A 19,274-nucleotide genomic window follows, 5' to 3' on the forward strand; every position below is an offset into this window, starting at 1 on the left:
ATCTTTTTTTCCTTTGAAACCCAGTTTTATTTCAACACAACTGTGTTGTCTAATATCAATCAGTAGCTCAGATTTATGGGTGTGTCAATGATTGAAAAATAATTCATAGACTCATTAATTTTGTGGATCTTTCCAACAACTCTGGGATAAAAGTAATTTTAATGTTACCTCTATTTTGTAGCTCAGAATTGGGATCAGAACCCAAGGATCCTGATTCCTGAGTCTAGTGTACTTTGCACCAATTACACATATGTCAAACATTACCTATATTACACATGTCACTGATTATTAGTATTATCTCAGTCTTCTCATCTGTCAAATGGGATTATTATGAAATTCTTGTGAGGCTCTGATAATACTGTATATTAGTGGCTAGCACATAGTAGATGCTATATAAATGCTTATCTCCTTCCCTTACGTGGCTTATCCAGGGTCAATGAACTAGTAAGTATCTAAGGCAGGATTCAAACTGAAGTCCTTCTGGCTCCAAGCCACCTTAGCTGGCTAGTATATACTGAAGAGGAAAAAATAGTCTCAACCCAATTTATGTAAACATGTGATTTTAAAAACAATCCATTCGATTTAAGAATCATTTTTAGGGGCAGCTAGGTGGTGCAATGGATAGAGCACCAGCCCTGAAATCAGGAGGACCTGAGTTCAAATCTTATGTCAAACACTTAACACTTCTCAGCTATGTTACTCTGGGCAAGTCACTTAACTGCAACTGCTTCAGCAAAATAAATAAATAAAATAAAATAAATAAAAATAATTTTTGATACATCTATGAAGGCTCTTTTTGAAAAAGATGCAGGGATGAATAAGGCCAAGTCTGTGCCCACAAAGAATAACTACAAAATAAGGTAGAATATGGTAAGAACCAGGAGGGATGTTCAAACATAGGGGGGGAAAGGCAATGAGAGGGAGGCAAATGGCCGGAGATGAGGTACAAGCTCTGCCATTTTTTAATACTTGACTGTTCAAGGCAAGCACAGCTACTTCTCTGGGCTTTAGTTTTCTCATCTATAACTTGAGAGGCTTTAGCTCATTGATCTTAAAGGTCCCTCCCAGTTTTAAATCTACATTGTATAAATTTGACTTGGGTTGATATCCTGGCTCTTCCCATTCACTACAACTCAACAACACTTCTAAAATGAATTTATGTCAAAGGTCCTTCCCAGCTCTTTCCTTATGTAGTCTCCCTATGAAGAAAGAGCATTTCTGGCGGTAGCAATCTAAAAATGGAATATATGAACTTTCAAAACATGAAAAGAACATCTAAAAACATACTTCCTACTGATTAAAAACTAAGTGCTAATTATTCTACCTCAAGAGCTCTATATATAGCTGATGAGTTCCCAATTTATTCAAGTGACACAAGCAATATGTCCCCTAGAAAGGCTAAATAAGGAAGAAGTGGTTTACCTTGCAACTCCTTGTATCCCAAGCTTTAATGTCTGGACCGAATCCTCCACAAAGGAAAATATTAGGCTCATCTGGATTAAATTTCACAGTGCTGATTTTAAATTCATTTTTACAGCTAAACAACTGTATTCCTATGATAGAAAAAAAAAAGATGAAAATGGGTTAAAAACATTTAAACCAAAAAATAAATGTTCCCAGGAAGTCATATTGAATGAATGAAAATATGAAAACATGAATGACTGTGAAACACCACATCATGTTACTTGAATAAGTAATGCATTTCCTTTTCCAAGAGATATTAAAAACAGAGATCTGATTATGCTCATGAATACTAACAGAGTAAGGTTCAGATATAAAGCTGGGCAATGGACTAAATGACCTCAAATTTCTGAGGTTCTGTGATTCTATTGGTAAGATCATAGGAATAAAAGGAGCTGCCCTTTAGGAATTCTAGGTATGAGACAGAAAATATAAGAAGGAAATATCTATTGGTTCTTTGATAACCCCACATGTACTGATAAAATATGATTTCCCTTTATAGGAACTTAAGTATTTTCATTTATTAATTTGATAAACATTTCTTGAATTCATAAAATCAGTGATGGAAGGTCAGAACCAAAAAAGGATTCTGGGCCTGTGGTCATTTCAGGAATCCTTCTTGAATTTATCATCACAACATCAATCACTCCACAAACATTTCTCAAACACCAACTGATTATATTGCATTATTTATTAAGTGCCTACTTTGTGCCAGGCATTGTGCTATGAAACAAGGCAAAAAAAAAAAAAAAAGTCCTTACTCTCAGGGAGTGCACATTATAATGGAGAAGACAATAACATACCAATAATTACTTATATATATAAAATACATACAGAGGGAAGACATTAGCAATGGAAGGAATGAGAAAAGGCTGCTTATAAAAGCTGGGAATTGAGTTAAGTCTTGACAGAAGCCAGGAGGTTAGGAAGAACATTCCAGAAATAAAAAATATGAAAAATCAGTATCAGAAGATGAAATATTATAGGTAAGGAACATCAAAACAGCAGGGAGGAGTCACTAGATTATGGTGTAAGAAACTGGGACAGTAGAAAGAGAGCAGGTGGTAAAGAGCTTTAAACAGCAAATAAGGATCTTAAATCTCATGCTGGAGCTAAAAGGGAGTCTCAGGGAAATTTACTGAGGTAGGTAGGCATTAGGGGAAGAGGACATGGTCAGACCTTCTGACTTTCGACTTTGAAGACACTTTGGTAGTTGAATGGAAGATGGCCTCAGGCAGGGAGACTTGAGGCAAGGGTTTCAGACACTAGACTATATACTATAGTCTTGGTGTGAGGTGAAAAGAGCTTGCACCAGGATGACAGGTATGTCAATGAAGAAAAAGACATATATGAGTCATTGTGAAGGTAAAAATGATAAGACTTGATAACAGACTGGATATGTGGGGGAAATGCAAGTGAGGAATTAAGAATGAGAACAAAGTTTCATGCCTGGTGCCTAGAAAAATGATAGTACTCTCAAAATGGTAATACTCAATAATAAGAAAGTTTGGAAGAATAAAGAGCTTGGTGAAAAAAATAATGAGTTGTTTTATACATATTAGGTTGAGACATTATTATGCTGGTTCTAAAAAAGATATACAATTTTGCTAAGATGCATGGTTTTTGTCTATGTACAGCTCACAATCTAAAAGGAGATAGGGGTGGAATGAGGTAGTACAATAAATGTTATACAAAATAGAACCTATATAAAATAGTTATAAATAAAATACTATGTAATATCTGAGGGCAAAGGAGTCATCTCCTATTCTTTTGGGGGGAGTAATACTTAAGAAAGGCTTTAAGTCAGAAGGACATTTGAGCTGAGCTGATTCATTGATTAGAATTTCAATTAATACATGTGGATATAGTCATTTAACAATTAGATAGGCCCTACTTACGTACAAGGCCCTAAGTTCTGTATTGTGGTCCAAAGGCAAAAGTAGGCACAGTTCTTCTAGTTATAAAGTATACAATGTCTATGGGAGACAAGGTACATAGTACATGCATGCATAAGTTTTATACAAGGTAGAATGCGATAGGAAAAAAGGACAGTTCTAGACAAAGTATCTTTAGAAAATCTCAGACAAGAGAGATAACTCTCAGCTGGGAGGGTGTGGGGAATAATACTTCACCAAAAAAAAAGCAGTACTTAAGTTGGGCCTCAAAGGGAGAAAAGGATTTCTACAGTTGAAGAGGGAGTATTCCCAGGCAAAAATGATGACTCATATAAATGCATGGAAATGGTAGAAAGACAGGAGATGATTAGAGAATCATTAAGAGTCAAGTTTAGCTAGAGAATACAGTGCATAAAGAAGAGTTTTATTGACAAAACAGGTTGAAGCCAATCTGTGGAGGGCCTAAATTCCAGGACCAAGAGTTTATAGTTTATTTTATAAGCAAGAGAGAGTCACTGATGATTTTTGACCAGAGAAGTGACATAGTCAAAATTAGGCAGAAAGATTATTTTGGTAGCTGTCTGAAAGCATATTAGAGAAGAAAAGAAACCAGGAGAAGTGAGAATGGTTACTAAGGTTATAATGATGACAGGAAGTGAGGGTCTGAATTTGGGTGGTCACTTGTGAAAGCAAAGAAGATGTGAGATGTGAGAGATATTGTGATGCTAGACTCTATAAGATATAATTTGATTGGATATTAGGATAGAGAAAAAAATTAAAGTCAATACCAAAGCACTTGCAAGGGTAGGAAAGCTGCAGTCTCAAAAATGAGAACTATGATAGCAAAATGTTCTGAAAGAAAGATAATAATGAAAGCAACCAAAATAGCAACATATAACCAATTCATGTTTTAATAATGATTCTATAACTGAAAGCAGCTTATATAAAATACTTTACAATTTACAGGTTTTTATATGTTTTCTCATATATTCCTCATGATAGCTCTATGCAGTCAAGTTTGTTTTGTTGGGAGGAAGAAGGGAGAGGAGAGGGTCATTACTTGTGGTCTATCAATGTGGGCATCTCCTGGTGTGAAAAATCCTCCACAAACACAGATCAGCAATTTTTCTATAGCTTATGGTCTTAGAGAATTGCTTCACACACACACACACACACACACACACACACACATATATATATATATGTATATATATATATTCCTCCCCCCCCCCCCCAGGCTGGGGTTAAGTGACTTGCCCAGGATCACACACCCAGGAAGTGTTAAGTGTCTGAGACCAGATTTGAACTCAGGTCTTCCTGACTTCAGGGCTGGTATTCTATTCACTACACCACCTAGCTGCCCAGAATTGCTTGAGATATTAAAAAGGAAGATGCCTTCCACTTTGTGTATATTCATTGAATTTGATTAAAGTGCCTTCTTAAGTTGGGAAATATTTCCTAACTGGACTCTGCTTTAAATACTTCCAGATACTAGATAAATATCAGAGTTTTTCTCAGAGTTGCTTCTCTTTATATAATCTATATTCTAGTCAACCAAATCTATCTTGTGATAGAAGCTATAATTAATTCATAAAGTTGTACTTGAACTGAACCAAAAAAGTTACCATTCAAAAGAATTGTAAACGAACCCTAATTTGTGAACTTCCTAATTAATTGTTTTTCCTTGTTACCTATATCATGGATTCAGATATCAACTTTAATGTACATATATCATTTAATATAAAGGATAAATGAAGGGCATTATAGCTAAATTAAGTTTGGTTCCTTTAAGAAAGGGGTTAGCTAATAAATGGAAAAGCTTTTTAAAATAACCTCAAATGAAACTTTTTCTGATAGTTGAATTTTCTCTCCTTTTCCTGAAGCTTCATGCTAGAACCCACCTTCTCTTTCTCCTTTTATGCAGGCTAGTAGTTGGTGGCCACATACAGAAAAAGATGTGCCAAATTACTGAATTCTCCCATAGAGGGGGGAAAATATATGAAGTATCTCATCCTATATTCTTTCTGACAACATGGGCTCAAACAACCCAGTATCAATTAGCTTCCTGCTCTCTGAAAGCAGGAAATGGGTCATATTTCCAACTAGGTAAAGGATCTCCAGAAGGTTTTTTTTACTAAAAAAGTAATAACAATTTAGTCAGAAACATAAATTGGGGCGATAAAATCATGAAAACAGAATGCTAAAGAAAGAAGAGATCCATAGGATGTTAGAATTGAAAAGCTATAAAAATTGTGCTATGTGACCTATAAAATTGTGCTACATATATAGACATATATTCTTGAACTCATTAGTAGAGAGAAAAATTACCCACCAAAGAAAATTCAAGCCTCATATTCAAGGTCTTTTTTTCAAGATTTAACTCCAATCTCTTTATTCAATCTTATCTCCCTATTCCCCATCTTGTACTCTCAGGAATTCAAGCCAAATTGGAAAGTGTTTTGCCCCATGCACTCCCGACTTGGTACCTTTGGCCAGAGATTTCCTATTCCAGAAATTCTCCTAACTTCCTCACTCCCTTCCTATCTAGCACATAATATGGAAAGTTTTGTATAACTTCACATCTAAAATTGATATCATATTGCTAGCCATCTCAAGGAGGGGCAAGAGGAAGGAGAAAATTTGGAATTCAAATTTTAAAAAATTGAATGTAAAAAAATTTTTTAATGTAATTGGGAAATATTTAATGATATAAATAAAATTATATTTTCAAAAAAATAAGCATAGTTTCCAAAAATAAAGAAGTAAAAGAACAAAATCTAGCTTAAACATATTTTGTTGAAGCATTTTTAACAGCAATTCCAGCAAGTCTTGTTGCCTTTTGAGGATGGCTTAAGTCCCAAAAAATCTTTGGCAACATATTTTTTCCCAGCTCAAGAAAAAAAGTTATTGATATATTGATATAGAAGTTTTTTCTCTAAATGAGAGTTTTAAATTTCCCTGAAGGACATGGAAAAAAGAATAGGGGTTTGGGCGAAGTAAGTGAATCTCAAGAACTGACCTTGAAACAATCAAAAGTATTTGGGCAACAGGCAAAAGGAGAAGAAAAAATACAGCTAAGGTACAGCCAAGAGGAGAGAGATCGAGGAGTCCAACCACTGACCTACAGCTTTCTCACAGCAAGAAGACTCAGGCTAAAGCAACCAGTAGGAGCTACTTCTTCCATTACTGGGGGAATTTTCAAAGAAAGGTTTGCTTTTTCCCCACTTTCCCCCATTCAGTGTTTTATCTATTAATAGATACTGCTCACTTATTTAATCAACTGTTTTCCTGTAACCTGAATTTTGCTTAATCCATAAAGAGGCCAAGATTAGCTAGAGATAATCATAAATTTAAGTTGATACAGAAAGCCAAACCTTTGACTAAATGTTAAGAATCTTCTCAGTTGAGGTCTCTGAACATAGTAACTGCTTCTAATTTTTGGTTTGCCATCAATTTTGTAAGGCAATTTTGTTCAAGGGAAGGATAATATCACATAAGAACATTGGTGAACAAGGCTCACAAAGAGTTGAAAAGGAGACAATATCCAGTAGTACATGGATGTAGTTCCTGTGGCCCCTGCAGCCCCATGGTTACCTATGAGGAAAAAGGGAAAGGGAAAAGGAAATCAGGCATGCAGGTTATTCAATTACTTCAAAGGCCCAGAGCCACTTACATAGAGTCCTTAGGCAAAGAGCTGATTTGGCACCAACCAGCGATTGCCACAAACCAATGCTCCATTTTCCAGTAGGTTAATATGATTAGAAAATATTCTCTAAATTGATTTAAAAAAAAAAAAAAAAAAAAAGGAAAAGCAAGGAAAACCAAGAATCTCAATTTTAATTATGACCCAAGGCACCAAACAAAGAAGTAAAGATTAAAAACTGCACCACAGCAAGCAAATGGATGGGGATCAGTCACTTAATAATAAGCCATAATGGGGGCTGGACTGAACCAATTCAAACTGGCTCCTGAGGGTTCACAAAACTCTATAATCCATTGAAGGAAGGGAACATATGGAATGGAGAGGCCACTGTACTATCCCCCACATCCCTTCTGCTGCATATGCCTGGATGTTGCCAGCTGAAAGTTAGCCCCATGGAACCAGAGAAGCCCAGAAATATTATTAGGTAATTCTCTATCAGAACAAGAATCTTCTTTACATTTTCCCCAAGTAGTCATCCAGTCTTTCTTTGCCTGAAGAAGTTTAGTGAGGGGGAAAACTATTACCTTCAGAGACAACCTATCTCACTTTTAGATAATTCTAATTTTTAGGAAGGACCTTAAGGTAATTTTAATTTATAGAGTATTTATATAAATTTCTCGATAGTTTCCATCCCTTATTGTAGTCCTGCCTTTTGCAGCAGAGCAGAACAAGCCCAATTCCCTGTGCACAAAAAAACTACTGTGTCCCTCCCCATAATTTTCTCTCCCCATGCTAAATAGTTCCAATTTCATTAACTGACATATATATAAAGTTAAAAGGGATTATATATATGCATATATACATATATATCCCTTTTAACTAAAATTAACTAAAATGAGGCACCTAGCTCCAAATCACTATTGATCAGAGAAATGCAAATTAAGACAACTCTGAGATACCACTACACACCTCTCAGATTGACTTAAGATGACAGGAAAAAATAATGATGAATGTTGGAGGGAATTTGGGAAAACTGGGACGCTGATACATTGTTGGTGGAGTTGTGAAAGAATCCAACCATTCTGGAGAACAATTTGGAACTATGCTCAAAAAGTTATCAAACTGTGCATACCCTTTGACCCAGCAGTGTTACTACTGGGCTTATATGCCAAAGAGATCTTAAAGGAGGGAAAGGGACCTGAATGTGCAAAAATGTTTGTGGCAGCTCTTTTTTGTAGTGGCTAGAAACTGGAAACTGAGTAGATGCCCATCAATTGGAGAATGGCTAAATATCATGGAATTTCTGTAAGAAATGACCAACAGGGATTTCAGAGAGGCTTGAACTGATGCTAAGTGAAATGAGCAGGACCAGGAGATCATTATGTACAGCAACAAAAAGACTATACAATGATCAATTCTGATGGACGTGACTCTCTTCAACAATGAGATGAATCAAATCAATTCCAATTGTTCAGTGATGAAGAGAGCCATATATACCCAGAGAGAGGACTGTGGAAACTGAATGTGATTCACAACATAGTATTTCATTCTTCTTGCTGTTATTTGCTTGTATTTTATTCTGCTTCTTTTTTTTTTTAAACTGGTTTGATTTGGTTTTTCTTGTGTAGCACAATAATTGTATAAATACATATGCATATATTGGATTTAACATATATTGCTACCATGTTTAACATACATTGGACTACTTGCCATCTAGGAGAGAGCATGAGAGAAAGGAGAGAAAATTGAAACACAAGGTTTTGCAAGTGCTAATGTTAAAGAATTGTCCATGTAAATGTATTGAAAAATAAAAAGCTTTAATAAAAAAAAAACAAAATAATTACAGAAAGTATAAAATAAAATTTTTTTTAAATAAAATAAAATGAGGCACCTAGAACTATCTGCACACAAACTCCAGGTATAGTCTGACCCTTGCAAAATAGCTGAACCCTCACATCCCTCATTCTGGACAATATCCAATTAAAAGAAGACTGGCTTAGGAATGGAAGAATCTATAAAATTGAATTTGAATCTTGTTTCTTGCACTTGATACCTGTGTAATCTTAGGCAAATCACTTAACTTCACTGGGGTTCAATTTCCCCATTTGCAGAATAAGGAAGCTTTAAAAGTACAGAAGGCTAAGATGGTATCTGAACAAGCAAGTTTCAAAGACATTTTAGGAAGAATTCACATTCCAACAATGATAATGATATGTTTGGAAAAAGCATTTTGAATTTAATCTTTCCAAGGTTCTTTCTCACGTAATTGAAACGTGCTTAAGTCTATCAAATACTTTTTTGAAATTTTTATTCAACAATATTTTATTTTTCCAACTACATGTGAAGATAGCTGAAAGATTTTGCGTTCCAAATTTCTTTTTCTCTCTCCCTTCTCCACCTCCTTCTTCCCCAATCTGATATAGGTTACACATGTACAATCATTTTAAACATATTTCAAATGTTAGTCATGTTGTGAAAAAAAGGGAATAATCCCAAGAAAGAAAAAGTAAACTTTTTTTTTTTAAAGGTAAAGATAATATAGTTCTGGTTCTCCTGTTCCAAAATAATACTCCTGGGGAGAATTACAGTGGTTTGTTTTGCCTATACCTTTCTGTAAGGGAATATACCAGCCACTTGTCCCAGTATGTATGAGTCTGGAATATATCTGAGGAAAGCTCTAGCAATTTCTCAGGGAGGGACATACCCCAAGAAAACCTTGGGTGGTATTTTGAAGGCAGCATTTTCAGGCCTACTTTGCCTGGGAACTGGGAGGGCACCTATACACTGGTCCAATTGGCTATTTTACCCTGGCATTCAAAGAAGAAATTAAGACTGGTTTAGGAAAAGTAAGCCAATAAGAATACCTGATGAATTCAAAGTTAGAAATCAAGTGGCCTCTGGATTTGAATCATTCTTATTCTAGTGGGTCTTGTGTGAGATTTGTGCAGAGGTTAAGAGACTTATCTGAGGAAGGTAAGAACAGGAAGACATATAAAGAGAGAAGAAAAAAATATTAGAGAAATTTAAGGAATTAGAAAAGGATGTGAAAACCAAATTATGAATAAAATAAGGAATAAGGGAAAAGCTTGAACTATGTCCAAATAAGGTTTACCTTATGTTCACATCAAGGGAGAAATAATGATATATTGTGGAGATTCACATTCACATGGGAGGATAGCATACTCCTGATCACTCCTGTGATTTCTGGTACTCACCCTTGACCACCAATATTTTCCCTCCTCACTATCATTCTCAGCTCCAATCCTACCTTCTTCTTCAGGAGGCCTCTCCTGGTCTATCACCTTTTTATGGCTTCCCTTCTAAGATTTCTTTCCATTTACTCTGTATCTATCTTTTAAGAACCAGTTTTTATGTTTACTTCCCCCTTTAGAATATAATGGGAATATAGCTTTTAGAATATAAGTTACTTGAAGACCTTCCACTTTCCAGATGGAATACTGAATTCACCTCGGGTTTCAAACTCAAGCTCCATTGAAATAATTTACTTTCCCATTCTTCCTATTCAATATTTTGTCTTTTCTCTAAAAGCATTAATCTGCTCCTACTAATCTTGATATATCAGTAGGGAAATACAATTCAATAAAGTCCTACTTTCTGAGTTTGAGATAAATAGCACTTTGGAGACTACAGGGTTATTACTCCTCACTTCGCTTCATGGAGAAGAACACAAGAGGGAAAAACTACAAAAGAATCAGGGAAGAATGGGGAGACAGGCGTCTTATGGAAGTAGAAAGAAGCACACTCAGCCTTGAGTATGGAAAGGAAAATTAGAAAGCATAGGACCTAGGAAGAAATATAAACTATACAGGAAGGGCATTTGAGCAGAGATAAAAAAAAAAAAAAAAAAACCTTCCCTAAACCCCACCATCCCATTGAGCTATTGTCCTCTATCTCTCTTCTTAATGTCTTCCCTTTCCTATTACCTATTCATTCCTCAATGCCTTTAGAGTTGGCCTTCCAATCCTATTCTTCTACGAAGATATTTTTCTCAAAAGTTGCTAAGAATATTAACTGTGAAATCTATGGTCCTTTTCTCAGTCCTCATTCTTTATGGGGGGCAGCTAAGTGGCCCAGAAGACCTGTGTTCAAATCTAGTCTCAGATACTTTCTAGTTCTATGACCCTGGGCAAATCACTTAATCCCATTTGCCTCAATTTCCTCATCTATAAAATGAGCTGGAGAAGGAAATGGCAGACCACTGTAGTATCTTTGCTAAGAAAACCCCAAATTGGATCATGAAGAATCAGACATAATTGAAATGACTGAACAACAACAACATTATGACTGCAGCAGTCAGTTTTTCATACTACTAAAGGCTCACTTCCCTCATTCTGGATACTTGGTTAATCTCAGCTTTAAAACACTGTATTCTCTTGGTTCTCCTATCTACTTGATTATTCCTCAATCTCTTCTGCAGATTCTTCATCAAAATTCCATGGTCAGAGTGTCCTCCTAAAATGCAATCCTAAACCTTATCAACTTTTCTTTTTTTACCTTCCAGCTCAGAATATCTGATTCAATTATTATACAGATTATCCAAAAATCTGTATCTGGGATCTCAATCTTATTCCTAAACTCCAGCCCAATATGTCTACCTACATCCCCTAAGGGTACCTGAAATTCAACACATCCAAAACTTAAATAATCAACTTTCCTCCTAAATTTACCTCTCCTCAGACTCTGATTTCTATTAAGAATACAACCTTAATCCCCTTAATCATTCATATTCAAAACCTCTTAATCCTTCTATAATAACAGACTCAATTTAGCAAGGGCTTTAAAGACCATTTAAGCTCATGGTAGACCTGCCTGAGGATCTTTTCTACAACATTGCCAGCCATCCCTGTAGCCACCCAGAATCTGCTGGAAAATCTCCAGAAGAAGCACCCCTGCTCTCAGAGGCAGACCCCTCCACCTTTATACATAGCTGAAAACGTTAGAGAGCTTTTATTTAGACTGAATTGAAGTCGGCCTCTTTGCAGCTTCCATCTATATTATAGCTCCTGGATCTGCACTCTGGGGTTAATTCTCTTCTATTTTTCAGATACTTGAAGGTGGCTATTATGATTCACTCAGATCTGCTCTTTTCCAAGCTAAAAACCCTTAAGTCCTTCAAATGATTGTCTATGGCTTGATCTCAAAGCCTTTATACCATCCAGGTACACTTCCACACATACTCCAATTTATCAACACCTTCCTAAAATGTGGTCAAGATTTTCACTTTATATAAGCGGAACATTCCCAGATTTCTACATAGAATGATTTTTGTGATGTGAATTTGCCCATGGGAAAGGGAGAATACAGGGGCAGTAAGGAGGCACACAGATCATGAATACTTGGGGATCAGGAACAGAGAACCAAGAGGGAAAAGGAGCACGCTTGGGTATTGGGGACACATACATGAGAACTCAAGCGCTGGTGGACAGAAGATAGGAATAAGATTGAGATCACAGATACAGTGAGGAATTGGACATGTAGTCAAGTGGGTAGAATGGAACAAAGGTTTCAAGATCTCAAAACAATCCTCTATGAACCAGGGATAGTGGTGACAGGCTCTCTACTCATCCTTTTTCTGCTTTTGTTGTGCCACAATTCTCTTTTAATTTCCTGACTCATTTTCCCTAATTGTCCTATTCAGTTACTCTGCCTCAGGTTATAACCATTCCCTTTTAATGTTAGGATAAAGATCTTATATCTTAGACTTTAGGTTATAACCATTCTCTTTTAATGTTTGATGGGATAAAGGTCTTTATCCATTTTAGACATCATTAGCATATCAGGAGCCTCTTCTGTACCTCTCATTATGTTATCCTAGGTGCCTCTCCTCATTAGGTCATCCCCATCCAGGTACCTCCTCCATTATGTCATTGTTCTTATTACCCTATAAAAAAATCCTATATCCAATATTCAGGGCTGGATTCTTTGAGACAATAGTCTAGTTTAGCCCTGGGACCAACCATGGACCCATCTGGTCCCAGGAAATCTCTCCATTTAATAAATTCTGTATTAAATTCTCTCTAATCTCTGTCTTACTCAGTTTCTCCGGCATTACATTTTGGAGCTCACCCAGTGAGATGTTAGAAAATGAGCAGGATTAGAGATAAGAGATTTTCTGGCCTCTGCCTTGAGCCTCAGGGTGGCTGCAGATCTGAATTCTTGGCCTAGAGAGGCCGGGCCCCCCTGGATTTTTTTCCAGAGCCTCCGGGAAAGAGAACAGTTTCCAGCCACAACAGCCTGATGGTAGACACCCCCATTTTGGCCACAGGAGAGTAAATCTGTCTGGGCACCTTTTGGGCTACCATCTGGTTAAGTTAAGACCTGTTCTGTTCTGTCTGGATAAGGTCTGTTCTGTTCTATATGCTAGCATCTGGATTCCCAGAATTATGAAATGCTGACGGCATAAATTCTGGGAGTAGGGTCTTCTGGATTCAGGGGACCCTACCTGGATGTCTAAGACACATCTGTGTGCCAGTTGACACAATTCTGGGCATTCCAGAGTATAAATCTGGGTGTCTTTTTTTAAAGCACCATCTGGCTTTAAAAAAAAAAAGGCTCCATTTGGATTATGGGAAGGAACACTGGAGGCTGACAACTTCCCTCAGGGCTATTCTTTCTAGATAGCCCCTGGTCTGTGTTAAATATTGTGACTGCGCAGTCTATGTATTCTTTGTTCTGTGTGATTGTTTGTCCGTTTTATTAATTTAAGAGCTCTGCTAAGTTTAAGAACAATGATCAATGTTGCAACTGTACTTAATATAATTCTGAACTCCAACTGGAGAAAACATTTGATTAGGAATTTTAGGATGATTCTAAATTTGGGAAACAATTTTATTATTGCCTTTGCATGTCAGATTTGTTCTGAGTATTCTTTTGGGCAGTTTAAATTGTGGGAAATAATTTTACTGTTGCCTATGCTGGCTAGATTTAGTAAAAGATCTTAAAAGAACAATAGCCTGTTAAAGTGAAGTTCTGTTAACTTGCCTAAAAAGGGTAACATGCCTCTAATTAATAGGTAAAGTATGTAGCAAAAAGGATCTAACTTCTGAAGGCTCCAACTCTGGCCAAATTGGAGCTTAGAAGAAGTCCATTGGGAATAATGGCCACATGGTCAGAGGGAGAGAAAGAAAAACTATGCTGTTTCATTATTTGAAATATGATAGGAAAAGCAGTTTTATATTATTGGTAATTTAAAGTTGTATTTTGGTTCAGAGTTTGTTACCTGTATTATAACATTATAAGTTATGCTTTAAATACAGCTCTGCTGGACATGTGGGTTCTATGGAATCCTCGCCCCCTCCCCCACTGATTTCTGCTACTTTAAAGGTGGGGTGGGGTAGGGATCTTTTGTCTTCAAAGGTGAAGATTTAAACTTGCCTCCCCTCCCCCCATTGCTCTCTGCTACTTAAGGTATGAAGCATCTAGTTAAATTCTAGGCTGCAGTTAAATTCACCTTCCCTTCCCCTTGCCTCTTTGGAGGTGGAGTGGGGGGAAGGGCAGGCATGTGGAATCCTCCCCTCCCTCTAAACTGTTCCAGACTTTTTTTTTTTTTTTTTTTTTTTTTTTTTTTTTTTTTTTTGGCTAAAAGGAGCAAACTAATTCGTATAAATATAAGGTTATGGTAAATATCAGTTTAGGATTTATCTGAAACTTTGGTTAATGGGATTTGTTATTGGAGATAAAATTCCTTGGGTTTGTAGTTAATATGTCCCCCTGCATTTCCTCCTGTAACAGATTTCTGTAATCAGAGCAATGGTTAATAAGAAACTGCTTAATGCAATTCAATTATGTCATACCTTGCTATTTCCAATCTGGTTACATGTTATACCTGGCTATCTGTAATCATTATACCCTAAATACTCAAGCAAATAAGTATTTAGTCTGTTCATATATCAGTTACTAGATATTATGTCTGGATATTCAAGGGTTTTTTTTGGTTTGTTTTTTCAGGGTTTCTAACTAATGAGAGTCCACATCTTGTAGCAGTCCTTGTGGACTAGTCTTTCTATCTCTATCTCTATTTCTATTTCTATAGACTGTTCTAACTTTTCTTTGCTAAATTTATTTTTGTTTCTAGATTTAGTAAAATTACAGATATATTGACTTGCTTCTGAGACCTAGATCATTTTAGATTGTTAGCACACCACATTACACCCATCCCCCTCCCTGGACTGAGCATCTCCCGCCCATCTTCAGCAGGAAGTAGGTGTTGAGAAAACCATCGCCCCTGCTCCTAATGTAATTTGCACTTATATGAGGGAGTGAGAACGTGGCTAAATTGTTAAAAACTATTACTGTGTTTAAGACTAGGGATGGAAATTGTTAAACTTGTGTAACTATTGCTGTTATGTTTGAGGGATTTTTAATCTGTTATGTATATGTATAGGAATTTTGATTCACTCTTGGAATTTATATGTGGTATGATTATTTGATAATTCCTTTCCGTAAGAAAAAAAAGGGAGGAAGAAATAGGAAATTGGGGAAACTGGTGTATTTTCTTAGGCCCTTTTACCCCACTCCCTATTTTACTAGTTCAGATTTAATTGGAAGTCGTTTAAGCAGTCCTTTACTCCTTGCTTAAATTTACTGGACTGATTTGCTGGTTATGCTTTAACTTTGAAATCCCTTATTCTGTTGAAATTGGCCTGGCTGGGGACAGCTAGGTGGTGCAGTGGATAGAGCACCCGCCCTGAATTCAGGAGGACCGGAGTTCAAATCTGGACTCAGACACTTAACACTTTCTAGCTGTGTGACCCTGGGCAAGTCACTTAACCCCAGCCTCAGGGAGGAAAAAAAAAAGAAAAAGAAAAAAAAAATTGGCCTGGCAGACTTAGTTTTTTGGGATTATTTTTTAGAAACAACCAGAAATCGGACACCTGTCTGGGGACTGGCAGTCTCTCTGATCTGTTTCTTCACTCCTGTTACCCCAGGTCCTTAATTAGTATTTCAGCATACTTAAAAGGACCTTGCAGTTTGGTGTCAGGCCTATAAAATTTGGGGTTTGCCTGCCTTGGTCTAACTGCATACTCTGATCTGCAATTTGTTCCTGTCTGCAACCCTGTCCATTCCTCTGAGCAGAGACAGGTGGAGTACTCCAATCCTCACCCTTCTCCCCTGGAGTGGGTTGCCCCTCTGAATGGGCAGCACAACTGTGGTGAGCCCTACTGCTCTATAAGCAGAGATTGAGTTAAATGCACAAATTACCACAGAACTAACTCACAGTGAACTGTCCATATGCTCCCCAACTGCAGAGGACCTGACATGATTGCAATGAGGAGCTTTGTGTATTGCTGAGTTCTGGGGTATCAGGGAGAGACTTATCCTTGCCGTAAGTCCTTGCATTGTTCTAGCTTTATTTTGGTTTTCATTTGTTTTATTTACTTTACATAGGGTTGGTCAAAATTATGAGGCTAAGACCTTCTAGAGGAAGGTAATTCAATGATTTGAATAGTTAGAAGAGAGTGTGGAATGTTGTGCCACAGTTTCCCTTTTAATGTCCTGACTCAGTTTCCCTAATTGTCCCATTCAGTCACTCTGCCTCAGGTTATAACCATTCCCTTTTTATGTTAGGATAAAGGTCTTATATCTTAGACCTTAGGCTATACTTATTCCCTCTTAATGTTTAATGGGATAAAAGTCTTTATCCATTTTAGAAGCCATTAGAATATCAGGAGCTCTCCAGTACCTCCTTCCATTATGCCTGCCTCTATTATGTCATCTTCATCCTAGGTGTCTCCTCCCATTAGGTCATTACCATTCAGATACCTCCCCCTTTATATCATTGTTCTTGTTACCCTATAAAAGAATCTTGTTATTGGACATTCAGGGCTAGATTCTTTGAGAGGATAGTCTCATTCAGCCCTGGGACCAAACCATGGATCCATTGGTCCCAGTAAATCTCTCCTATTTAATAAATTCTGTATTGAATACTCTCTAATCTCTATCTTGCTCAGTTTCTCTGGCATCACACTTTCACTTGAGGGGTAGTTTTTTCTAAGATTTTTTTTTTTTTTTTTTTTTTTTTTTAGGGGAGGAGGAGTCTACAGAGTACCAAGCCATGGAGTAGCAGTGGGGACACAGAGAAAGAGGGCAGTACTACTGAGTAAAGTTTGGACAGATGATTTTTCGTTTTTGTTTTTTTTGGGGGGGAGGGAGTATGGAATGCAGATTTCTTTTAGAATGCTTCATATAATGTCAAGTTTGTATAATGCAAATTTACATAAAATGAAAACTGTCTCCACTTCAATTAACATAATTTTAAAATCACATTAGGTTTTGTTTGTTTGTTTGTTTTTGGTTTGATTTATTTTGCTCTCATCACCATCCAGAACTTACATTGTAATACCAGAGAAAATGAGGCAAGATAGAGATTAGAGAATTTTTAATATTTTATTAATTGGACTGGACAGGACTCTCATCTCAAAGTATCCAGTGACAAATGTGAGAATCCCAAGTCTTTTTATATCTTTTTCAAACAAAGAAAGTAAAGAGTGGGAAGTTTTTCAGAACCATTTGGTTCTGTCAGGATGAGGGGAGGCTATAAACTCTTACTAGAAGCCAGAGTCAGGATGTCTGAATAAACAGAAGTAAAGGTGTCAATGAGGTATCCGGGATAGTCTTTTGGAATATTTTAAACGGGGTAGTGCCATAAATTCTTGAGGGCAGAAGGAGTTAGGAGCCTGAGCTCCTCTTCATCTTGAGTCTCACATTGACAATTTATAACCTTAGAGCAAATAGTCTTAATGGACTAGAGTAGGGTTTTACAACTAAGGGGATTTAGGCAGAACAGTTTAGGAAACTGTTTCAGGGAACAATTCAGGGAAACTCAGGACAACAAGGGAAACTAGTGCAGGGTAACTGAGGTAGAACAGTTCAAGGAGACTAGCATAACAACAGTAGCATAGAACTTTAGAACTTGACTAAATCAAACCTCTTATTTTACAGATAAGGAAACCAAGGATCAGAGAAATTAATTGATTTGTTCAATCAAGATTTGTTGAAAATCTAGCAAGACTAGAATTTGAAGTCCAAATCACAATTTTTTTTCAACTATATCACATTGTATTAATATTATTGAAAAAGAAGCAATTATTCTTTGTCAATAATGTTACCAAATTATAGTACCATAAAAATAAATTGAATAATTATAACCTTAAATGTAAAAGTACTGAATTCTCCTATTTGAAAAAGCTATGGAATGTTCTTACATACACACACACAAATTCAAGAAACACATGCATTAAAAAAAAAATAAATAAACAGAACTAAAATTTATTTTATTTCAATTGATTTTAGAAAAATTCTAATTAGAAAACACTGAGATGAGAAACAATGGTACTATCACACACTGATAAAGGATCACTGATAATAAAAGAATAGAAATATCACAGTTTTAATTATATTGAGTTTATACTCTCTTAAAAGGTCTGGATAGTTTTCAAAAGAATTATCCAGACATACCTTTTCCATGTTGTATTCGTGAATTTGATTTTTAACTCTAATATTAGATTTAGATAACTTATCCATACATTAAATTTCATCTTAATATATTTAGACAAAAGATCTTTTTAGATGAGATCACATATTATTTATCTTTCCTAGTTTTGAGTCATCTAAAAATTTAATAAGCAAGTCATTTATTCCTTTATTTATACATTTACACAAGTCATCTATTCCTTTATTTATACATTTATTACTGTTAACAACTCTTTCTTGCAGGTTTTTGTGATTTGGTACTCCTTTCTGACTGAATGATCATTCTTTGTCTGGATCTTCCTTCATATCCCATCCATATTTGTGAGTGTTCACCTAGGTCCTCTTTATATTCTTTCTCTTTATGACCCCAACAACTTCCATGGGTTCAACTACTATTTCTATATACAACAATTCCTATATTTTATACACAATCCCACCTAATCTCTCTCAAGGTTTAGACTCACATCACAAAATGTCTATTACATGTTTCAAACTGAATGCCATTAGGTATTTTAAGTCACATAATCAGAACAGAACTCATTTTCTTCAAATGTCCCTCTTTTCTCATAAGGGAATTCTATCCTTATTCTTCCAAAATTACAACCCCAAAGACATCTTTAATTCCTCTTTCTCCTTCCACCTGCATATGACAAGGCCAATTACCATATTTTATCAATTCTACCTCCACAAAGTAGAATTCTCTTTAATCTCTCCCCTTCTTTCCACTTACAAGGCTACCTCTCTGATTTGTGCTCTGATTACCTCTCACTTAGATTACTGAA

The 19,274-nt window shown here is 36.2% G+C and overlaps 1 protein-coding gene across 9 annotated transcripts in view; it reads right to left on the reverse strand.

Moving 5' to 3' along the window:
* Positions 1-19,274, reverse strand: part of WDR25 (WD repeat domain 25) — a 251,388-nt gene that overhangs the window by 32,887 nt on the left and 199,227 nt on the right. For all 9 annotated transcript variants that reach the window (XM_074291280.1, XM_074291281.1, XM_074291274.1 and 6 more), the window contains one exon: positions 1,423-1,553. In XM_074291280.1, coding sequence (XP_074147381.1) covers positions 1,423-1,553 — 131 coding nt within the window. The remainder of the gene's footprint in view (positions 1-1,422; positions 1,554-19,274) is intronic.

Source organism: Sminthopsis crassicaudata, chromosome 2, assembly GCF_048593235.1.
Source record: "Sminthopsis crassicaudata isolate SCR6 chromosome 2, ASM4859323v1, whole genome shotgun sequence".
Classification (NCBI taxonomy): domain Eukaryota; kingdom Metazoa; phylum Chordata; class Mammalia; order Dasyuromorphia; family Dasyuridae; genus Sminthopsis; species Sminthopsis crassicaudata.